This window comes from Danio aesculapii, chromosome 22, assembly GCF_903798145.1.
Source record: "Danio aesculapii chromosome 22, fDanAes4.1, whole genome shotgun sequence".
In the NCBI taxonomy this organism is placed as follows: domain Eukaryota; kingdom Metazoa; phylum Chordata; class Actinopteri; order Cypriniformes; family Danionidae; genus Danio; species Danio aesculapii.
In genome coordinates this window covers 24,020,632-24,043,955 of record NC_079456.1, presented here as the reverse complement: position 1 = coordinate 24,043,955, position 23,324 = coordinate 24,020,632, and the positions used below count along the sequence as shown (strand labels likewise).

The window sequence follows — 23,324 nt, the reverse complement described above, 5'->3', positions numbered from 1 at the left end:
AATTAAGACTTTGTTGTTCTTGTTATTTATGGCAAAATTATCACATAACTTCAGAAGGCTTACATATTAGTGACAGACTGATAAAATGGTTATGGTCATTTTTCAGATTATGGTTGACAAATTCTGTCTACTGAACTGCCAAACATCTCCTGTGTGTGTTCCACAGGATAAAGAAAAGTTTACAGATTTGGATGAATAAAAGACTATTTTAATTTCTTGCTAAACTACTAATAGCTTCGTGCATCAAGCATGACCACGTGAGAAAATATCGTTGTAATTTATAGTTTTATACATTTAGTCAATGTGAATGCTTCAGCATGAAGTAGGTAGTATTAGCTACAGTGAACTGACATAAGGTTACTGTAATAACTATTACTGTAGTATACACCACAATTTACTGTAGTAAAGCTCAAGTAAAGTGGTATAACATGCCTAGTTGTAAAAAGCTTGGTATTGGTGACGTTAAATAATTTAGGTTACAACTTTTATTGTTTTACCTCATAAACTGAAGTCCTTCAATGTAAGTTACTATAGTAATTATACTGTAGTTACTATAATTACATTTTTTCCATGTTGTTGTGAACATTCACTATGTATATACGTGGCTATTAATACACATTTAGATTATTATAATAATATGCATTCTATTAACATATTTACACATGTATGACACATAATCGCTTGTATATTTGCTATTACCTGTATTGTAAACGACATCTGATCCACCGAAAAACCCTTGGATGCTGAGATTTTATCCACGATGACTGTAGCTGTGGCATCATCAGTTGGATTTTCAATTCGTAAAGGTAATGATTTCGAAGATCCCAACCTGATCGTCCCGAACGACACGAAAGGAGCTCTAGAAAACTGAAGTAAACTCAGCACAGGAATCGAAGTGCTGTTTTCCTTACCGGATTTGTCGTGACTATAATGAGAATCAAGCGGTGGACTGAAGTCCAAACACTCCGATTTCGCGACTTTAAGCGACATTTTTATGCTTATGGCTCATCTAAGCGACCAGCGAATTTGGTGAATCCATGTGTCAGTACTGCTGAGCTGAGCTACAAATACCGTTTCAAAACAGAGCACGCATTCGTACGTTTGAATTTTGCGTGCAGGTCAGGCGGCCAATCAGCTTTTTGCTGCTCACAAAATTGTCCAATCACTGCACAGAAGCAAAAATTCTAGCCAATCGCAGCACTAGGGTTTCTTTAAAAATCCACAGTCACGCCCGCAATCCAGGAAACTGCTGCATTCATTTTAGTGTTATATAGTGAATTCGAATATGCATTTTATGACGTGTTTAGACCATTTAATTAAACCTCAAAATTAAAAATTTTTTTTGTCTGATTGTTTTATTTAGTAATATGTAAAAACTATTTACAATTTATGCCGCTATTTTAATATATTTCCAAATGAAAAAAAATAGTATAGTATAGCAACTAGTGTTTTTGAACCATACTATAGTGAAGTACTATGGTAAGTTGCTATGCTAAGACAATAGTCTAGTTTAGTTTTCAATAGGAAATATTAAAATACAATACACCACAGTTTACCTTAGTAAAACTAAGGTATACTATAGTATTTATAACAGTTTATCAGTTCATTACAATTAATGCTACACTATACAGTATGCTGTATGATCATTCATTAACAAAGCGTTGTAAATACTAGAATATATAGGCTAGACATCGGCTAAAGTCCTTTAGTATGGTTCAAAACACTATAGTATTATTTAATATTATTATAGTATTTTTTCATGTGGATTTTGAAGTGTATATTAATTGCTTATATAGAAATAGATTATTTCTTTTTTTTTTTCTTCTGTTGCTTGTTATATTTTATTTTATGCATCTTGTATTTGACCTATGTTCAAAAAATGTAATAAATAATAATAATAAATACATAAATAAATAAATAAATAAATAAATAAACGAATAAATAAATAAATATGACACATTAGGCTTGGTGCTCAAATCAGCTAGGTGTTTAAAATAAATGAAACTCTGTGCAAATTTTTACCCATGAATCCTGGCAGATGGCACGATCCATCTATTTTGCATCAAATTAACTTTAAGAGCAATTTGACAGAAGTCATCAGTCTAGAGTGGATGTAAAGCCGTGATTGCAAGTGGGTGAAAAGTACTGCTTGCTAGCATTTTGTCCCTCACTTACAATCCAACGTAATCATCACCCGCTAATTATTATTCAGACAGCATGCCTGATGGCCTCGCTCCCTGTTCAAGTCTTCACCAATCCCCAGAGGCCTCTTTTGTATTGAGGATACAGAGAGTTGCGGCTCATTGGTGCGTATGTCAATGAGAGCGTGCTAAGACTGAGAGCCACAGACAGACAGAGACACACATACACACACGCACTGGACGAGTACACACACCGTCATCATGTCAAATTGCCAACTATCACAATGACATCTAACCATGGATATGGATCTAGCGGTTTGGGGTTCAGTGTGGCTCAGATTGGTGGCTTGTGTCTTGTTTGTTCTCCTGCAATGGACAGAAAGTAAGTAGACCAGCCTGTTGCTTTTATGCAGTAAGATGAAATTGTTAGTCCACTTGTTGAACACTAGTGTGGAGATACATTTTTTATTATTTACTGTATTTATTATTATTTAAGTTTTAGAGTTTAAGTGAATTTTGTTTTTCATTTTGACATTTTCTTAATGTTTTTAACACTTTATGATGATATATACTTGTGTGTGAGTGTGGTTGAGTGTGTATATATTTATGAAATGCAAATGTTATTCTTTTATGGATGAAAAAGGTTACCGGATAGTTTGATATTATTCTCTTTTGCTTTGAAATGGTTGTGTGTGTGTGTGTGGTCAGAGGTTTCGTAAACCATGGACTCATCATCCGCAGTGGCACTTAAGAACATAAAAGGCTTTGCATCAAAGACACTTGGAAACAGAGCTGCGCTTTTCATTTTCTAGACTCAGACACATTTAAAAGGATTGCTTTGCTTTCATCACAAGCGGCCCGGGCTATAATATCTGTGCATTTTTGGTGTTTCATTGCATTTGAATTTGATATTGTGTGTATCTGCAGAGTGTTGTTTCTATGAACATATGGTTGGACGTCCAGTACTTGTGTTTTTGGGATAATGTGCACAGAGTCATGCTGAGAATTGGTCTAGACTGGTCCTATAAGCTAATCTTACAGAATCCCCCCCAAAAGTACAATTTTGGTCCTAAAAACCAAATGGCAAACAGACTGACATACAGTAGATGTTTGATTTAGGGTTAGTTTGCACAAAAATGAAATTAAATACTCACCTTGATGTCATTCCAATCCTCCTGAGATCTTTGTTCAGCTGTCAAACACAAATGAGGTTATTTTAGATGAAATCCTGGAGCTCTTTCATCCTCGGCAATGGACCTGTCTCCAGTCCAGAAAGTCCAGAAAAGGAACCAAAAACATTCCATGTGACTAGTGAAAAACAACTTTTTTGTCTTCTCATCCATGACAGGTCATTGTGCACATTCACTACAGGCACAATGTATTGTCATTAGAGTGAGCAGAATAACATGCAAACACTGTATTGCCTGTACTAAATGCACACTCCAATCTGACACAGAAGATATAGTCAAACAAAGTAGTTTTTACAGTCTTTTGGCACAAAGAAAAGTGTTTTAAAGGTCTGTATGATTACAGTTGAGCTATTAAAGACACATGGAATATTTTGACAATGTTTTTAGTTTTTTTTTTCTGGGCCATTGCTGTTTATGGAGGATGAGAGAGCTCCAGGATTTCATCTTAAACATAATAGTGGACTAAAATATAATCACAAATGAAATATCTTAATTTGTAATTGAAGATAAACGAAGATCTCAAGGGATTAGAACATCAGGGTGAGTAAATAATAACAGAATTTCTATTTTTGGGTGAGCTAACCCTTTAAAAGTTGAAGGAATGCCAAGCTTAAAGGTATATCAGTTAAAGGTATAGTTCCCCCAAAAATGAAAATTTGCCATCCAAGATATAGGACAATTTATTTTATGTTTAAATGTCTTTAGCTCGGGGTGGCAAGGTGGCTTAGTGGATAGCACTCCTGCCTCCTAGCAAGAAGGTTGCTTGTTCGAGTCCAGGCCCGGCCAGTTGGCATTTCTGTGTGGAGTTTGCATGTTCTCCTAATGTTGGTTTCCCCCAGGTACTCCGGTTTCCCCCATAGACCAAAGACATGTGGCGCAGGTGAATTGGGTAAACAAAAATTGGCCATAGTGTATGAGTGTGTGTGAATCTGAAAGTGTGTGGGTGTTTCCCAGTAATGGGTTTCGGCTGTAAGGGCATCCGCTGTGTAAAACATATGCTGGAATAGTTGGTGGTTCATTCCGCTGTGGCGACCCCTGATAAATAAGAGACTAAGCCAAAGAAAATTTTATGAATGGCTCAAACTGTGGTCCTTGGAGATTCATAATGTCCAAATTAGCAGCTACTATAACGTTGAAGGTCAAACATACAGGCAACATGAAATTAATACTTGGATAGATCTTATGAAGCAAAACAAACAACAGTTTGGAGTATGAGTGTCACATGATGATGTATACATGAGAGAAAGCTCTATTTGTTTAAAATGGAGAAGGTGGATGTTCGGGTACTGCTCATCACATTTACTTATATGGGCTTATATACTCATTTTCAACCGTTTTCTATTCAAACACCTGAATATACACATTAGAATGTTAGAAGAGACTCCAAAACCTGAAATGAATAGGTCAGATTAGGAAGACATCCAAAATATGTACTGTTGGTGTGCCTCCAGAAACAGGGTTAGGAAACACTGCTGTAATCTATAAAGAAGTTTTAAATAAGGTGTAAGCTTAAGTCTTGTGCACACCTGGACAATTTTAGCTTGCGCTTGTCATCAGATTTTTTAGACATTTTTGGTATCCTCACTCTATCAATGTTCTCAGGTGATAAGCAGAGTGGATGTATCTAAATCACTCCCTGACTATAGATGGCACGTATTGAAAAATAGAAATAAACCGGTACACAAGGTGATGCTGCGCAACTTTATGCTTCTGACACTCTTATTATTTTCACAGAAGTAGTAGTCAACCTCACGCTTCCTTATTTATCACATAAGCTTTTCCACTTCTGTTTTACCTCCTGCACCTACAGCATACAAACACTCGGTCAAAAGTTCATCCATTCAATCATTTTCCTTCGGCTTAGTCCCTTGTATATCAAGGGTCGCCACAGTGGAATGAACCACCAACTATTCTGGCACAAGTTTTACGCAGCGGATGGCCTTTCAGCCCACAACCCAGTACTGGGAAACACCCATACACTCTCGCATTTACACACACACACACACACACACACACACACACACACACACACACACACACACACACACACATGCATACACTACGACCAATGTTTTCTTTTTGTATACTCCATTCAATTATAGCGGAAAAGTTTAAAAAAAAAAAATAGATTCACTATTGAATCCAATTTGATCTGCAATTCTGGTGTGCTTCAATAGACCATTTTGTGCTTGAGCACCACCAAGTCGCATCTTACAACAAATTTAGCAGGTCAAGGCATGTAAACAAAAGCATCAATCTCAATTGGAAAACGAACAAAAAATAAATGAATGATGCTTAGGGCTGGGCGATTTGGCCTAAAATCTATATCTCAATTAATTGAACATTTTAACTCGATTAGACAAGTTTTGTACAGTAAATATGCTCACATATTACAAGTGAGAGATTTTGAATGAAGGACGCATTACTTGATTTTAAAATAATTGAAGGAAACACACACTGTCTACTATCTATGATTATTTATTGAACATCAACGTTGAACAACTAAAATTAAAACAAACTTTGCATAAAAAGAACAGCCAAAAAAGAACTAGGATATGCAATTGGAAAAATTGACCTTGAAAAACTAGAACAATTATAGATTCTGAATGTCGATTTCGATTAATCGTCCAGCCCTAATGACGCTTTTATATCTGCATTTGTTAAGTCAAAGCTTTAAACTTTGGTGTTAATCGTCAATGAAAATCATCCCAGTGTGCAGAGGTCTTTACTTGTAAGTTTGACAAGAAGATTTGACAGGAAATTTATGCTCCAGACTGTCAAGAACACACTCCGGATTATTTTCAGACTCTGCTTAATGGTAATAACACTATATATAAAAAAACGTTTCAGTACAGGTTGACTGTTTCGACTCAATACAAAAATACAAATGCACTCACCATGGACTCAAGAATGTTGGTCACCAAAAAGTTGAAGGTCAACACTGGCATCCATAATAGGGATTATATGGAAGTCAGGTGAATGTAATTTTGCCAAGTAGGATGCAATCATGGATTAACATCTATGGTAATCCTGGAACATCATTTTTGTTTGAAAATGTAATCCATACCTATAACTACCCCTAAACCCAACCATAACTGTAAATTATTCCCAAAATCAGAGAGGAATAATAGTTGGATAACGATTATGTAGAAGCACATAATCTTAACTGTAAGCCTAAATTTTACTGTAAACGTATCCCTTAATTCTGATTGGCCGATTGGAATGTTCATTTAGGAACATGATGAAATCACACTAACCGTGGAGGTCAATGGGGACCAACAACCCTTTGATTACCAATATTCTTTTATGTTTATCTGAAGAAATATGTGAAGAGTTCTGATGCAAAAACCTTTAAATGCCATCTGAAATGTTTCATTTTAAAGGCAATGTAAACAACTTATTTGTCACTATAAAAGTAAAATTACCGAGCCTACACGCAGTAGTTGTAGAAAAATGCTTAATTTTAAAAGAAAATATCAGATGGCTTTTAGAGGTTTTCGCATCTAAACTCTTCATATATACTCTGTTAAACCCAAAAAGTTAAAGTAACTCAAACCATTTAAGGAAACCGATTGCCACAAACCATTTGAGTTCAAAAACCAATCCTAATGACTACTGTGAACTTAATTTGAGTAAACAAAGCAATTTGAGCACAGTAAAATCCAATAAATGAAGAGAATTCAAACCAACTGAGTATTGTAAAGCCTAATAATTTAAGGCAGCTCAGACTATCTTAGGAAACCGATTGCTACACTGTAAAACCCAACAGTCAATTTTATCAAATTAAATGACTGTAGTTAACTCAAAATATACTGCAAGTTAATTCTACTCATTTGAAAAGTTAAAAAACTATAGTTAAAAAATCTTTTCAAATGAGTAGAATTAACTTTCAGTAAATTTTGAGTTTACTATATTTATTTAATTTGAAATAGATGACTGTTGGGTTTTACAGTGTAGAATTGCCGTGAAATTAGCTATTGGCCATTTTTTTCAATGCCTGAATAAGATATTTGACTTTCAAAGTGTTAGTAGCATTGACTTGCATTATATGAATTAAATGATACCAAGACCCTACCATTGATGATTAACAGCTATTTTAGTTAACAGCTATTTTCATTTCTGGGTGAACTATCACTTTAAAGCCTTTTCGATTCAACAAATAAGTACATCAGCAAATGTACGTAGAAGCATTTCCTCTCCATCGACAATCCTGCCAAATCACACTCATGATTGCCTGCGCTATCAGCCTTTGTTTCAATGCTTAGTCTGTAATAAAAAGACATTGCAGGCTGCCGGGGTTGAATAGGGCTTCTAGACACCCCCTTAATGACTGACTTATGTCTATTGCTGGTTACCATAGCAATCTCTGCCAAAGGCGAGCTGGAAGTGTGGAATTGGTTGCTATGGGGACATAATTTGATGCTTTGTTGAGACTCGAAAGTTTGCAAACGTCCTTGCGCAGCGAGCGGCGTGAATGGGGCTGTCACAGAGGTTAAGCCATTTTTTTGGATAGATAACAGAGCATTGTTTCCTCTGGCATTTCTAAGAATGACCTGCTGAATACAGGAAGGGGGCTTTGATACATGTGCTTTATCTAAAGCTGCGCAGGCTATGCGCTCTGTAGATGTGACCAGTCAGGTATGTGCAAAAACTGACACTATTCTAAAACAGAGATGCACAAACTAAGGCCCGTGGGCCAAAGTTGGCCCATGGTAACCTTTGATTTGGCTTGCCATCTAATTTGGGAAGAGAGGGAGAATGATGGGGTTGGTTTTAAAGGAGTGGTCCTGAGTGTATTTTTAAGGCTTGGTTGTGTTAATAAGATGCAAAGCAATGCTTAGGCTTCGTTTGTAAAAAAATCACATAATTTTTTTCATATCTCTGCTGAAAAAACTGCATATGCTGGTCTTGCTGGTCTCAGTGCTGGTCTTGCTGGTCTTGATGCTGGTCAGGACCAGCACTGAGACCAGCAAGCCCAGCATTGAGACCAGCACTAAAACCAGCAAGAACAGCAAAACCAACATTGAAACCAGCAAGACCAGCATTGAAACCAGCAAGACCAGCATACCAGCATCAAAACATACCTTACCAGCATATGCAGGTTTTTTCGGCAGAGATATCTCACATTGATAATATACAGCTACTCAGCTAACATGAAAACGACTGTCATATCTCGTAGTTCCTCTGAAAGGTCCGCTCTCAAGAGGCTTTGATTAGTCAGCTTACATAATGTGCTGTGATTCGCGAATCAGCTCCACGTCACCAGGAAAAGCATCATGCTTCTAGCACGTGCTTTGTCTCTGCTGTGTAAACACTGTCAGTCAGAGTAGCTGTTACCTGTATCAGTTTGTGAAATGACAAAAGAGGACACAGCTGAACATCACACCTGCTCTCTAAAATATAATCTGGCAAGTGTCTTACACATGCTTATCCTGAATATATGTGAAAGTAATATAAAACGTTCACATGTCTTTTCCAAGTTTGTTATTTGAGATGTATAATGCATAGAAAACAGCCACATATAGAGACATATAGTGTTGTTGAAGATTGTGGGTGTTTACAGCGCTTTGACGGATAAATATGAATTTGTAGCTAAATTGTTAACAGTGCCAAACAGCATTTCCCATTGTTTACATCCTTGTTTACATCCTTGATTAAAAAAAAAAACATACCGTTAACGCTAGACACTATGCATGTAATAGATCAATTTTAACAAATAAAAATACTTACAGGTTGTGGCTCGCAATCCACAGCTTCTCCTATTATGGTTAGAGCTGCTCCTTCTTTAAGGAGTTTTTAGCCGAATCCATCACTGAACTGGGAGACATTCTGAAAGCTGTCCTTTGTCAAATGCTAGAGCTATATTTTTTATAATTCTCTGAAACATAATTAAAATTAAATTGTAAGCACGTCTCTCTTTTTGTCGTGTCCTTTGGAAGCCCAAATACAGAAACAGAAGAAGCTGTGTGGAAATAGCAGCGTTAGGATGGCATTTTAGCTTTCTCTGCTAAATTACAGCGCCTCAGGCCACACCTCTTTGCTGTGCAGGGTGAATGCGCGTAACATGAAGCTCTTGTAAGCTCACTAACGTGAATGTATTTTTTTTTTTTTTGTAGTTCCCAAACTTTGTTCGCTGTAGGCTTTGCTAAGCTAACTCTGTAAAAGCCATATCTCCCTTTGCATTGAACTTTGACCGTCTTACATTCAGAGATGTTGTTTATGTTCACACAGCTATGTTACACATCAACTGAAGTTTAAAATATGATAACCCTTTAACCCTTTTGTACAGTAACCCTTTTGTTTGTTTGTTTGTTTGTTTGTTTGTTTAATTGGTAAAAGCTAACTGAAATTAAATGTTTTAATTAAATGATGTAAATTAATCAGATTTTGTTTAAATGTACATACTGTCAACCGACAATGCAGAGACTTTGGTGAGCAAATCAAGGCAAAAAAAGGCAGATTCTGCTTGACTAGTTTATTCAGCATGGAATTCCACTGTGTTATGAATGTGACTGTTTATGTTTTTATTGCAATAACTTATAATAAAATTGTTATGCTGCATTGGTTAATATGATTTAAAGAAATGTTTTCTATTTATTTTAAAATATTATTAAATAAATTATGTAATTTTAGCTCATTTTGTTCTGGCTACAGAAAAGAAAAAAAAAATGTTATGAATGGGTATGGGTCAATGCAATGGAATTTAAGTGACTATACATAAAAATAGACGCAATAAAACAATGACTGTGAATGCAACGTGCCAAAATATGGGTGCAATAATCATCAATACAAACAAATGTTGGAGCACCCCAAGGTAGCAGACAATACAATAATATTAACTTCTGAGCAAGATTAAGTTATGGGATTGCACCAGCAAGATGTGAATAATCTTGTGGAGTGGTGTGACAAAACTGCTCTTGTGATTAACCTAGAAAAAACAGGAAATTGTGTTCAGGTCCACAACTTCTGATGTATCTACAAACCCTGTAGTTACTGTAAACATCAAACAGGCAGACAAATATAAGCATTTGGGTGTAATAATAGACAACAAGGTTTCATGGAAAGATCATATTGATAGTGTGTGTAACAAGATAAAACAAAGAATCAATTTTTTTGCGTTGCCTTAGATCTTTTGGAGCATAAAGAAAGATTCTTGAACTTTTTTTTTATGTCTGTACTTATGAGTGTTCTGCAGTATTGTAATTCTGTATAATATATGAATCTGTCTGTGAGTCTAATAACAAAGTTGATGAACCAGATTAAAATCTGTTCAAAGATAGTATGAAAGCCTCTAGAGAAATTATATGACCATTCATATTACAAGAACTTCCCAAGGCTGGCAAGGAACATAATTTCGAATCCTAGTAATATGTTGAATCATGAATTTATACCATTAATGTCTAACTGTCGATTTAGAGTCCCAACTTTTAATAAAGTGAAATTAAAAAAGTCATTTGTACATCAGGCTGTCTTGGAGCTAAATAAGGTCCATGTAAAATGATTTTTTGTATGCTGTTATGTAAGAAAAATGTTAGATGCAAGTCTGACAATAAATTTTGTATTATATTATTGTATCATAAAATGTAACAGTCTCATTCATGTGGAAGCAAAACAACATATTCTGACCTGTATGCATCTAAAGTCTTACCTCCTTTAAATACATTGAGAAAAATCTAGAAGTTTGAAAACATTACTGTGATCCTTAAAGGGACAGTTCACCCCCAAAAAGAAAATTCGACCATTATTTACTCACCCACCACTTGTTACAAACCTTTGTGAGCTTCTTCTTTCTGTTAAACACAAAATAATATATTTTGAAGAATGTTGAACACTGGTAGCCATTGACATAGCATTTGTTTTTCCTAGTATAAATGTCAGTGGTTACCAGTTTCCAACGGTGCTCAAAATGTCTTCTTTTGTGTTCAACAGGAAAAAAAGCTTAAAAAGGTTTGGAACCACTTAAGTGAGAGTAAATAGTGAAATATCTTTTAAAACAGTATTTTGATGTGTTGTCAAAAATTCTTGTACTAAATATGCCTGACAATAGTTTTTTGCGCATAAACAGAATGAATTTTGGTATGTGTCTTTTGTACAAACGTATGGTAGTGATTATTGCTGTGCTCTCATTAAAGGGGTCTAGCAAACAAAGCTATGCTTAGTAGATAAGACTAATGGGTTAATCCCATGCAGTCACATAAACCCCATGATCTGATTATGGGTGCTCAAAGCTCATATTCGCCATAGCAATATACACAACAGAGTACAAGATCATAATAGCTTCTAACATAGCTTCAAAGACATTAAATGTACATTTAATTAAGTGTACATTAATGTGCACAAGCCCAGAATGGATAATTAGAATTGTATGTGGCATTTGATTTTCATTTTGATCTTTGCGCAAATCCCACAATGACACCAATAGAAGTATCCCTGCTTGTTCTTAGAAGCTATTTTAGGACAATACAGGCCCAAGCCTCCATCACCTGATGTTTGACTTGCTCTGAAGTCCATTTGGCTCATTAGCTGATTCATCTAAAGCTCATTAGCCTTTGTTCTGACTGTTTGAAGGGCATTTTACATTGACGGTGAGGCCCAACATATGTGACTACTGATGAGCTTTAACATGTTTTTTTTTATATTGAATGTTGTAGGTTAAAGAGGGGCACACAAATAACCATTTAATGGCAAAAGTGTATAATATACTTAATATATGCATAATATATAACTTTTTGTATCATGTAAATGGAAATCCTAAGTGGAAGTGTGCAAATTCCACACCCTTTCATTGCTGAAAATTACACATAATTTAACCTTTTTTTTATAATAATTTAAAAAACTGTACAAAGAAATTGTAAAAACAACAAACAAATTGTATTAACATAGTATCCCCATGTTTACGTGAGTTATTCCCAGGCTCTCTCTGGTTTCCTCCCACAGGCCAAAAAACATGTAAAATTGTAATTTGTATAAGTAAATTGACCATACCAAATCAACACCACTAATTAATCAGCAATATTTCTCTCTATAGTTATTTATAATTTGCATTCTCTATTAACAAGCAGGGAAGTTCTCAAGACCTACCTGAGCTCAAACTCCCCTCTCCCCCTGAAAACGTGAGGGAGCCCCGGGCTCGAGGATCTCATGAGCTCAAGGCTGTCTCATGGAACAGCATGCAAAACACACTTTATTATCGATCATCAGCTAAGTGTGAACTCTTGAATCAGTTTTGATGAAAAACGTTGCCATACAGTTTGGAACTGGTGTTGAACGTATCCTCCAGAGCTGAATGACTTGATATAATTAACTCAATCATGCTTTAAAACATGGACAGTCTGAAATTTTTCAATTTAAATGTATTGCCTTTGTTTTTTAGGGTTGGGTTGAAGGGTTAGTCTCAACAAAAGAAAGTGTTGCATGAAGAACCTTTAACATTGATAACTTTTTGTTTAGTAAAACGTTTCTTAAGATTATTAAAATGGCGTTCTTTCAAGAACTGTTCATGGAAAGTTTCTTTGGAGAACCCAGGATTGTTTTTCTACGGTATTACTTTTGAACCTTCTTTAAAGGTCCTGTGAAGTACTTTGACATATGCATTTTTATTCGAGGTTTGACGTAATCTCAACCGAAACACGAAGAGAGTGTGGGACATAGTGTAGCTCCTCCCCTTATAAAAAAAAAAACAGCCAATAGCATTTTGTTTTACCACCACTCTGCCAGTGAGAGTAGTTGAGCTCAAGTGCATCAAATGAAAAGCAAACTAGAAGTATCTTGAAGGGGGTGGAGCATTTCAGACACTAGAGAGCATTTGATTGGTCACGATTTGATGAGAAACTGAAGTATGAGGTGACGTGAAAACAATCGTTGATCCATTTAGATAGAAGTGACAAACCACAAGCTTTACATGTTTATATCAGTTTTATATCTTCTAAACACAAATTCTGTCACTGTTTTGGAGCACACTCACTTATAGATATCTTAAAAACGAACACTACTGATACTAACATCTAAAAACTTTATTTTAATTTGATTGGACCTTTAAAGGGATAGATCATTCTGTCATTATGACCCTCCACTTGATCAAACCTGTCTGAGTATCTTTCTTGTTTCACAAAAGAAGATATTTTGAAGAATGTTGGAAAGCCTTTCAGCATTCTTCAGCGTATTTTGCTTTGTGATTAACAGAAGAAAAAATTTATATCCAACTGAGTTTGAATAAATGGTAAGAATGTTCATTTTTGGGTGAACTCACCCTTTAAGAGTTTAACTATGCTGCATATCCTCCCTTGAATATTACGGGAGCAGAACGTTTAACAAATGTCTAAATGTTAATTTTTTATCCTTGTAGGTGTAACACTTCTCAAGACCTCAACACTCTGCCTGGACAACCCTTGCCAACACCAGTCAGAGTGCAGGGAAGCCCCATCTGATTTCCTGTGCCAGTGTCAGACGACTGTGCCAGTCCTTCCCAGCACGCGTTGCGATTCTTCCAGTACGCTCTGCCAACTGTCTATCTGCCAGGGCAATGCGACATGTCAACCCACCGGCGCCCACCCAGGGGAACTAGTTTGCCAGTGTGAGTCCAGCCTGTTGGGACAGGACTGTCTTTCCAGTGCCCAGCTCTGCGCTCAGGGGCTTTGCAGGGACAGTGCCCACTGTCTGGCAGTGCAAGACCAGAGCCCAGGGTACGCATGCATCTGTCAGGAGGGTTACACTGGGAGTTCTTGCGAGAAAGAGGTGGACCACTGCTCTCCTAACCCCTGCCGAAACCGCGCCATCTGCCGCAGCAGAAGGAACGGGCCCACTTGCTTCTGCGTGCCAGGATTCCAAGGCCAGCTCTGCGAGATTGAGGTGAATGAATGTGTGTCGAGGCCTTGTAGGAACGGAGCCACCTGTGTGGACAAGATCGGGCACTACATCTGTCTCTGCAGGCCTGGATACATGGGTAGGTGAAGTGAGAGAGGGAGGGGGGGGGTCTGATGCTCTTCTGCCAATGTCACTCACCTGTTTGACCAGACGTGTCAAACTCAAGAGCTGAGTTTGGGCCGCAGTCCAACAGAGTTTAGTTCCAACCCTTCTCCAACATGTACACCTTTTCAAATAAGTCTGAAGGTCTTGATTAGGTGGATCGGGTGCTTCTACTTTTTTGGAAATAGGCTCATTTTTACCTCTGATTTTTACCAAATTTGAATCCATTCAGTGATTTTAAAATATTTATACGTCATGCATTCACCCATTCATTGTACACTTATGTCAATAAATTTCCTGAAATAGGAGACAGAGTTGCCAAATAGCATTAAAATTAAGAGTACAGCTGCTGTCAGGGGGATGTTTGGTCCTGAAGAGAATTTTCATTAAAAAAACAAACAAACAAACAAACAAACAAACAAACAAAAAAACTGACCATACTGCAGCTTTAAAATAAGGTTTAATTCAGTCCAGAACTGACTCATCCTCCATCCCTCCATTTCCCACACTACTGGTTTAACAGGGGTGCAGCGTAATATCACACCATGACAAATTCTTTTTTAAATGATTATAAAATTGTTTTATTTAAGTGTATGCTATCTTCCATATCAGTTCAAGTTAAATATGCTAATTGTTACTGGAGCTGCCATTTTGCAAGGTTTCAGAGGTTGTTGTTATTAAACAGTAAGCACAAGCTATGCAAAAGTGCTCTCAGTGCCTAAATTCACTCACTCGTTTTCATTCTCTCTTTTAAGTGCACTATATTTGTAGACTATTGCAGGGAATACTGAAAGAGGTTATGTAAGTGATTTCAAAACACAGCCTGACTGCCATGTGAATCGTCTCAACTAGAGGCTAGCCGCTGCCATCTTGTGGCTGAAGAATGCTTTTACATATAGGGAAAACGCCAGCATTGTTCAATTAAAGACTTCTGCTGCACATTTGCTGTTGGAAACGTAAAGATGCAGTTTGAAAAGATTATTAGAGTTTAAATTCCTGTTAGAAGGGTATATTTTGTCAATATAGCCAAAAATACATTGTATTCTTTTATGCCCAAAAAAATATTATTAAGTAAAGACGGATAGACGACTTTAAGGGTGATTATTCCAGGTAATCAAATAGTTGTATCCCAGTCAAATATTGTCCTATCCTAACATACATCAATAGAAGTCTTACTCATCTTTCGGATGATGTATTAATGTAAAATAAAATTTACACTTATGAATGGTTTTGTGGTCCAGGGTCACAATTTATTTTTCAGCAGTTTTATTTATTTTTTATTGATAGACAGATGGACTGACTGACTGATATACATGCTAAAGGATGATGAAATATTACTAATTCAGAAAAGCGGTTGTCGCATAAGTTTACTTTTTAAAAGACAAGTTCTGTTAAGAGTTTGCAAAAAATGCGACTGATTATTATCGTTATTTCCCAGGTTTTTGAGAGAGGGTTATGTTATTCCTTTTTTTTTTGTCTACTACTACTTTATTGACTTCAGTAACAAACATACAAAATTCAATTTTACACACACAAGACAATAAAAGAACAGATCAGATCAGATAACATGAACACATAAAAAATAAAATAAAATGAGAGACAAAAGAAAGAAAAGGTAAATAAATAAATAAACTTAAACTGAGATACATACTTAACACAGATACAGCAAGAGGAAAAAGTGACTTATGTATCTGTGATATTTCCAAAATATTTATCATAATAATCCAAGAATCTATCACTTTTCTTGTTATTAACCAGTCTAAGAGATTTAATAAAAACATCAATTTCAATTAAAACATGTAAAAAAGAAGGTTGCGAATTCGAGAATTTTTGTTTGTGAATAAAATATTTTCCATAAAAAATAAAAAAGTTAATAATGTAGTTCTCTGATATATCAGTTTTACCTTTATAGTAACAAATAATATCTTGTAGTCGAAATGGTCTGGAAGAAGCAATGTAATTACCTATATGGCGATATAAGCTACTCCAAAAGCTTTTTGTGTTTTCACATTGGAAAAATAAGTGAATCAGCGTTTCATCTTCAGTTCTACAAAATGTGCATGAACTATCAACCTCCAAATACGTTGCCAAAGTACTATTCACTGGATAAATTTTATGACGAATTTTAAAATGAAACTATTTTGTTTTATTGGGAATGCAGTACTTATGAGGTAATAGCCAGGATTTTTTCCAGTCTATGTCAATGAAGGATGCCCAGTAAAATTTGCCCTTAGGAATATTATACTTTTTATTTTGAAAAATTTGTCGAATATATTTATTATTACATTTTTTGTCAAACAGACTAATTCCATTTAAGATCAGCTCTGGTTCTTTAATAACATTTCCATTAAAAATTAAGTGAGATTTTATAAGTTAAATTAGGCCTAAAGGAATTGCTTTTTGCACAGCATTAAATTCTTTAAAAGGTAATGGAAAATTATTATTAGACATAAATTGTTCATAAGACAAGAAGTTGCCAGACTTATCAAAAACTGAGAAAATACCAATTATATTTCTGTTAAACCACGTGGATAGAAAAATAGATTCATTTCTAATTCTAATATCAGAGTTGTTCTATAAAATGCATTTATGTGGTGAGAAATTGTGGGAATAACACAATTTCCAAAAAAAGAAGAACCTGCTGGTGAAATTTTGACAGTGCAATTGGCAATTTATTAGGTAGATAATTACATTTTAAAACAAAAGGAAAACCTCAATTTTTTGTGAAAATAGAATTTGGAATAAAAAACCATATAGAGTTAGGGTCTTTTAAGTATCTTTTAATCCAATTTATTCTAAAAGTGTTTACTATGTCCTCAAAGTCTAACACTTCAAGTCCACCTTCTTTTCGACTATTTGCTAGAACAGTTTTCTTAAGTTTATGGGATTTATTTTTATGTTATTACTAGCCTACTAGTTAAATAACCTCATGGTGACATCAGTATGTGAATCGTCTCAACCAGTCATTGGTCTCAACCCATTTTACAGTCTATGGTCTCAACTAGTGGCCAATGTAGCCACTGCCATCGTGTGGCTCAAGGATGATATTACAACTTTTGAGAAAAACCCAGCACACCCAACAACCCAATACCTCAGACATTTGCTGTTGGAAATGTGAAGAGGCAGTTTAAATAGGCGATTAGAGTTTTCATTTGTGACCACAAAACTAGTCTTAAAAATACTAATCTCAAAATTATAGACTTGTATGCAAAAATGCTTAAAATATTAAGTAAAGATCAGGTTCCAGGAAAAAAAACACCTTTAATGTTCTTAGCAGTGTAATACTACACCGATATTTACTTCAGGTTCAAGGTTAACTAATAGTTGTATCTCCAAGCCAAATATTGTCATATTATAACAAACCATACATTAAAATATACATGTATGACTGGTTTTGTGATCCATGGTCAAATTTTGTGTAATATTTCATGGGTTTGTCTTTTTAAAAGTCAAGTTCTGTTAAGACTTTACAAAAAAATGCTACTGAAATTTTCATCATTATTTCCCAAATTTTTTGAGAGAAATTTTAATATACAGTTGAAATGAGAATTATTAGCCCCCTTTGAATTTTTTTTTTCTCCATTTTAAATATTTCCCAAATGATGGTTAACAGAGCAAGGAAATTTTCACAGTATATCTGATAATATTTGTTCTTCTGGAGAAAGTCTTATTTGTTTTATTTCGGCTAGGATAAAAGCAGTTTTTAATTTTTTAAAAAACATTTTAAGGTCAAAATTATTAGCCCCTTTAAGCTATATTTTTTTCGATAGTCTACAAAACAAACCATCAATATTCAATAACTTGCCTAATTACCCTAACCTGCCTAGTTAACCTAATTAACCCAGTTAGGCCACTAAATGTCACTATAAGCTGTATAGAAGTGTCTTAAAAACATCTAGTCAAATGTTGTTTACTCTCATCATGGCAAAGATAAAATAAATCAGTTATTAGAAATGAGTTATTAAACTATTATATTTACAAATTTGTTGTAAAAAATCTGCTCTTTGTTAATCAGAAATTGGGGAAAAAATAAACAGTGGCTAATAATTCACTATTTGAGAAGCTTGTATGTTACAACAGAATTAGTACTCAAATTAAGAGATATAGTATAACTGTACAAAAAAAAGCAACAACAAAAAACAGGATATCAACCTTTTAGCTGAAAGAATCCACACACAAAAAAAGATTTCAAAGTACTAATTTACCCAAAAATGAAAATTCTCTCATCATTTATTCATCATCCACTTATTTAAAACCTGATTTTTAATATGTGAGTTTTTTTCCTGAAGAATGTTAGAAAACACAGCCATTGACTTCCATAGCTTCTACTATGAATGTCAATAGCTGCTTTCTTCCAACATTCTCCAGAATCTCTTGTTTTATTTTAATCAGAAGAAAGAGATTCATAAATGTTTCCGTAAATGTTAAGGAAGAATTAAACTCTTTAATCTAGGTTTGCAACCTACTGAACGATAAAGCAAACATCGTGTAATGGAACATCTGAACTTCCTCATGTCCTAACAAAACACAGTTGAAACACACATGATGTGTTCAAATCTGCTTTAAAAACACTGCAGATCAAGTGCAGGAAAGGCTGTGGGCAGCATATCAATAACCCTAAAGGCTGACTGCGAGCTTCCAGTTTGAGTCTGTTTGATCCAGGATGAGGTCTGTCCAGATGGCATGTGTAATAAGCCATGCCGAGATCTCGGATTGGCATGTTTTGCGCTCAGCACCGCTGTCTGTGATGTTGCAGGTAGCAGCTGTGAGCTGGAGATTGATGAGTGTCAGTCACAGCCCTGTCTCCACGGCGCCAGTTGCCATGACCACATCAATGGCTTCACGTGCACATGCCTGGCGGGTTTCCAGGGCGAGAGCTGTGAAATCAACATCGACGAGTGCCGTGACCAGCCATGCCAAAACGGGGCTCTGTGTGTGGATGAAATAAATAGGTAGGATGTACTTCCATGCTAAGATTTTGTTTTTGGTGTAGGTTCGTTTAGTGGAAATAAAACATTCAATTGAACATTCTATTTGTCTTTCACATCATATGGTCAGACAAAAACTCTCACTAACAAAAACAAAACAAAGCCACACTCTGAAGTATAAGGAAAACACAAATATACACTAATGAAGTATATGAAAAATAAGATAAAATATCACATACATACACAACTGTATACAGTGCTCAGCATAATTAAGTACACCCTGTTTTGAAAATTAATATTTTGATCAATTTCTCTGTGAATATAGGCATTTTGTATTTTGGTGCATTTAAACAAAACAGATTTATTAAACAGATATATTTATTAAAATAATAATTTAGTCATCAACATAATGAGAAATTGAAAGATAATGCAATTAAATTCAAGCAAAATATTGCAAAAACAAATTACAACCTACTAAATTTCAACTAAATGTTTCAATTGTTTTGCTTCTCTTGATTTTTCCTCTTTTAAAATTAGTATTTAATATTTTTCTATTACATATAAATTTAGCTGTATTAGCTTTTGGACCGTTATCATAAGTTATTTTGTTAGATAAGTTCCAGATTTGCCTTCTAATAATTATTATACTAATCTAAGGCAGTGTTTCCCAACCCTGTTCCTGGAGGCACACCAACAGTTCATGTTTTGGATGTCTCCCTCATCTGACCCATTAGCTTCAGGTTTTGGAGTCTCTTCTAATGTTCTGAATTGTTTCAGGTGTGTTTGATTAGGGAGAGGATGAAAATGTGTACTGTTGGTGTGCCTTCAGGAACAGGGTTGGGAAACTCTGCATTAGAAGAGACTCTAAAACCTGAAGTTAATGGGTCAGATGAGGGAGACATCCAAAACATGAACTGTTAGTGTGCCTCCAGGAACAGGGTTGGGAAAAACTGATCTAAGGTATATGCTCAAATATAATATTGTATAGCTTCCTATTAAAAATATGAATTTAAAAGAGAGATTTGTGAGGGGTGTACTTATATATGCTCAGCACTGTACATACATAACAAATAAAAAAGGAAATAAAACAAACAATTGAAATGTTTTTAGTACATATCATATATAAAGTTAAAATCATTAGCCCTCTTGTGAAATTCAAAATATTTTCAAATATTTCCCAACTTCTGTTTACAAGATCAAGGACATTTTCCACAGTATTACTTATAACATTTCTTCTTCTGGAGAAAGTCCTCTTCTTCTTCTTCTTCTTATTATTATTATTATTATTATTATTATTATTCTTTGTTTGGTTGGAATGAAAGCAGTTCTTAATTGTTTCAAAACTATTTTTAAGGTCAACATTATTAGTTCCTTATACATTTATTTAGATTGGCTACAGAACAAACCACTGTTGTCCAATGACTTGCCTAATTGATTTAACTTGTAGTTAAACTAATTAATCTAGTTAAGGCCTTGAAACTGCACTAAGCTGAAATAAATTATGTACTATCATCACGGTAAAGACTAAAGAAATGAGTTTTTAGAAATGAGTTATTAAAACTTGTTTTTAAAAATTGTGCTCTAGACATTAAAGCATTTTGGAAATATAAAACAAATAATAATATAGAGTATATAAGTTATTACAGTACAATATACAGTATACTTTATCATTTAAATATATTTGTTTATATTCTAAAAAGAGCTGTCAAGAACAAAGACATATTTACAAATATACACTGTACAAAGTTACATGACCAAAAAACGACAACATGTTTCTTTTACTTATTTTAATAGACTAAACAGGTTTCAACTCCATTTATTTTTAGTGATACAAAGTTTAACTTATTATTTTTATTCAGTTTGACAAAGTTTAGATTACAACTGAGATCGAACAAAAATAATTTATGGCAGGAAGAATTTATATATATATTCTGTTCTATTATTATTATTCTTTATATTTATATATAAGTTCTGTCTGGCTCTCAAATATGATTGGGTGATAGCAGTGTGATAGTCTGCAATAACAGCACTCTTACAGCCGCTTCTTCACCCTTCTGTATTACTCAGCCCACATAGAGTGACAGCAGATCAATAAACTCACTACAGTTTGACAAATATTGCAGCTGTTGCACAACATAATGTACTTTTGAGTTTTTTTCAGGTGAGAATGTAGTTGTTTAGATTGCAACTTTGTGCAGTTTATTTATAAGGATAGTGCGTATTTTAAAATATTACAGCGTGGCCATTATCCTGTTATAGTCATACTGAGCAGAGAAAAGACGGTTGATGTTCTGCCACAAGATGGCAACAGAGATTGCATATTAAGCTCGATAAAACATAATTTTATGACCTTATAACCAGGGGTGTCACTAGACCCAATTTACTAAAAATCGCCAGTGCCCCAGTAAATGCTTTGAGATATATTTTACTTCATATGCAAAGTGTGTTTATTAAGAGTGGTAATCCCGGAATAAAGACGTTATTCCCTATGTGTAACCGAACAAACGCTGGTGAAAGTAATGTGTTTATTAAAAAGCAAAAAGCAAACTGATGCATCTCTGCATGTGCACAGAGAACCATAGCCACGCACCTCACACAGCGCTCCTGCTGGACCCTGACGCGCTGTTCTTCTTCTGACGCGAGTCCTGGTTGTTAACATGCACGCTGAAAAAAGAACTTGCTGCTCACGCGCCGCTCATGCGTTGTGAAACCGGTGTAACTGCCTTTTATGCGGAGGTGACGGCACGCTGTGAGTTTTGCAAGTCGACAAAATGAAAGTTTTAATAATATGAGGGTGATCTTACTAAGCATGCCTCCCGATAGATTTTTTATATGAAGTAAAAAGGAGAGATGACGAGTCAGGGAAGTAAAGACTTTAATAAACCTAAATCTCTGGGATGTGTCCAAGTCTAAGACAACAGATAATTCTATAAAACATCTTTTTTGTATTCTATAGAACTGTCTACAGAATTTCATTCAAATGAAAGTATTATTCATGTAAAAGATTTCTTAAATGATCTTAGCATCGCTCCAGGTGTGTCTTTACATTGATTTCCAGTTACAAATAGGATTCATTTCTGGTATTTTACTTAGAATAATAATTGTATAATAACAATAATACTTTTATTTATTCATAACAAATATTTTTGTTATATATTTTGATATATATATATATATATATATATATATATATATATATATATATATATATATATATATCAAATAATAATAATTATATATATATATATATTCATTCATTCTCTTTTCGGCTTAGTCCCTTTATTAATCCGGGGTCGCCACAGCGGAATGAACCGCCAACTTATCCAGCACATGTTTCACACAGCGGATGCCCTCGGATGCTCGAACCAGCGACCTTCTTGCTGTGAGGCGACAGCACTACCTACTGCGCCACTGTGTTGCCCTATTTATTTATTTTTAATTTTTTATAAAATTAAGCCCCAGTAGAGCTGTATGTCTAGAAACGCCCCTGCTTAAAATCTTAAAATGTGAGCAAAATCACCTGTTTTGTCATCACTTAAGACAGTATGCTAGAGAATCCTTTAACTACTAGCTCGAAAGTGATATTGGTGAAGTAGCAAGGGTTTCTGCTATTGTGTCGTCAGCTGCAGATATGAAGGAATGGCAGAAGAAAGTAGTTCCTCATACAAAAGGATTTTAAGACTCTGTGTTTGATTTTCTTTTTTATATACACAATTACGCCATCAAACTGTTGTATAAATGCAATATCACACTCGTTGCAGTACGATATGGTTGTATATCGGACACTAAGGCACTCAGCCAGCGGCCTCAAGCCAACGCAGGCCTCCCACCAGTGCTGACATTCAGCCATATGGCACTGCTACGAGTGTGATATTGCTCATACAATGCATGTGTGTGTGTGTATGTGTGTACGTTATGCATCTTACACAATTTGAATGAAGAAAAAGTTCGGAAAAGTTCAGAATTTTGCAAGGAAACATGCCCAAATTTTAAGTATTTAATGTATTTCCAATGTTTCCATTTCACTATTCTGACTATTTTTCTGCCAATCCTGAAAGATATAAAATATTATAAAAAACTTACCACTTTGATTAATCTCA

General features: G+C 35.0%; 2 protein-coding genes across 2 annotated transcripts in view; one reads left to right on the top strand and one right to left on the bottom strand.

The window, feature by feature from the left end:
* Positions 1 to 1,040, bottom strand: part of aspm (assembly factor for spindle microtubules) — a 36,770-nt gene extending 35,730 nt beyond the window's left edge. The window contains exon 1 of the mRNA XM_056447686.1: positions 700 to 1,040. Coding sequence (XP_056303661.1) covers positions 700 to 990 — 291 coding nt within the window. The 5' untranslated portion in view covers positions 991 to 1,040. The remainder of the gene's footprint in view (positions 1 to 699) is intronic.
* Positions 1,041 to 2,438: 1,398 nt separating this feature from the next.
* crb1 (crumbs cell polarity complex component 1) overlaps positions 2,439 to 23,324 on the top strand; it is a 52,956-nt gene continuing 32,070 nt past the window's right edge. Inside the window, exons 1-3 of the mRNA XM_056448203.1 lie at positions 2,439 to 2,523; positions 13,677 to 14,273; positions 19,053 to 19,248. Of these exons, the coding sequence (XP_056304178.1) occupies positions 2,439 to 2,523; positions 13,677 to 14,273; positions 19,053 to 19,248 (878 nt within the window). The remainder of the gene's footprint in view (positions 2,524 to 13,676; positions 14,274 to 19,052; positions 19,249 to 23,324) is intronic.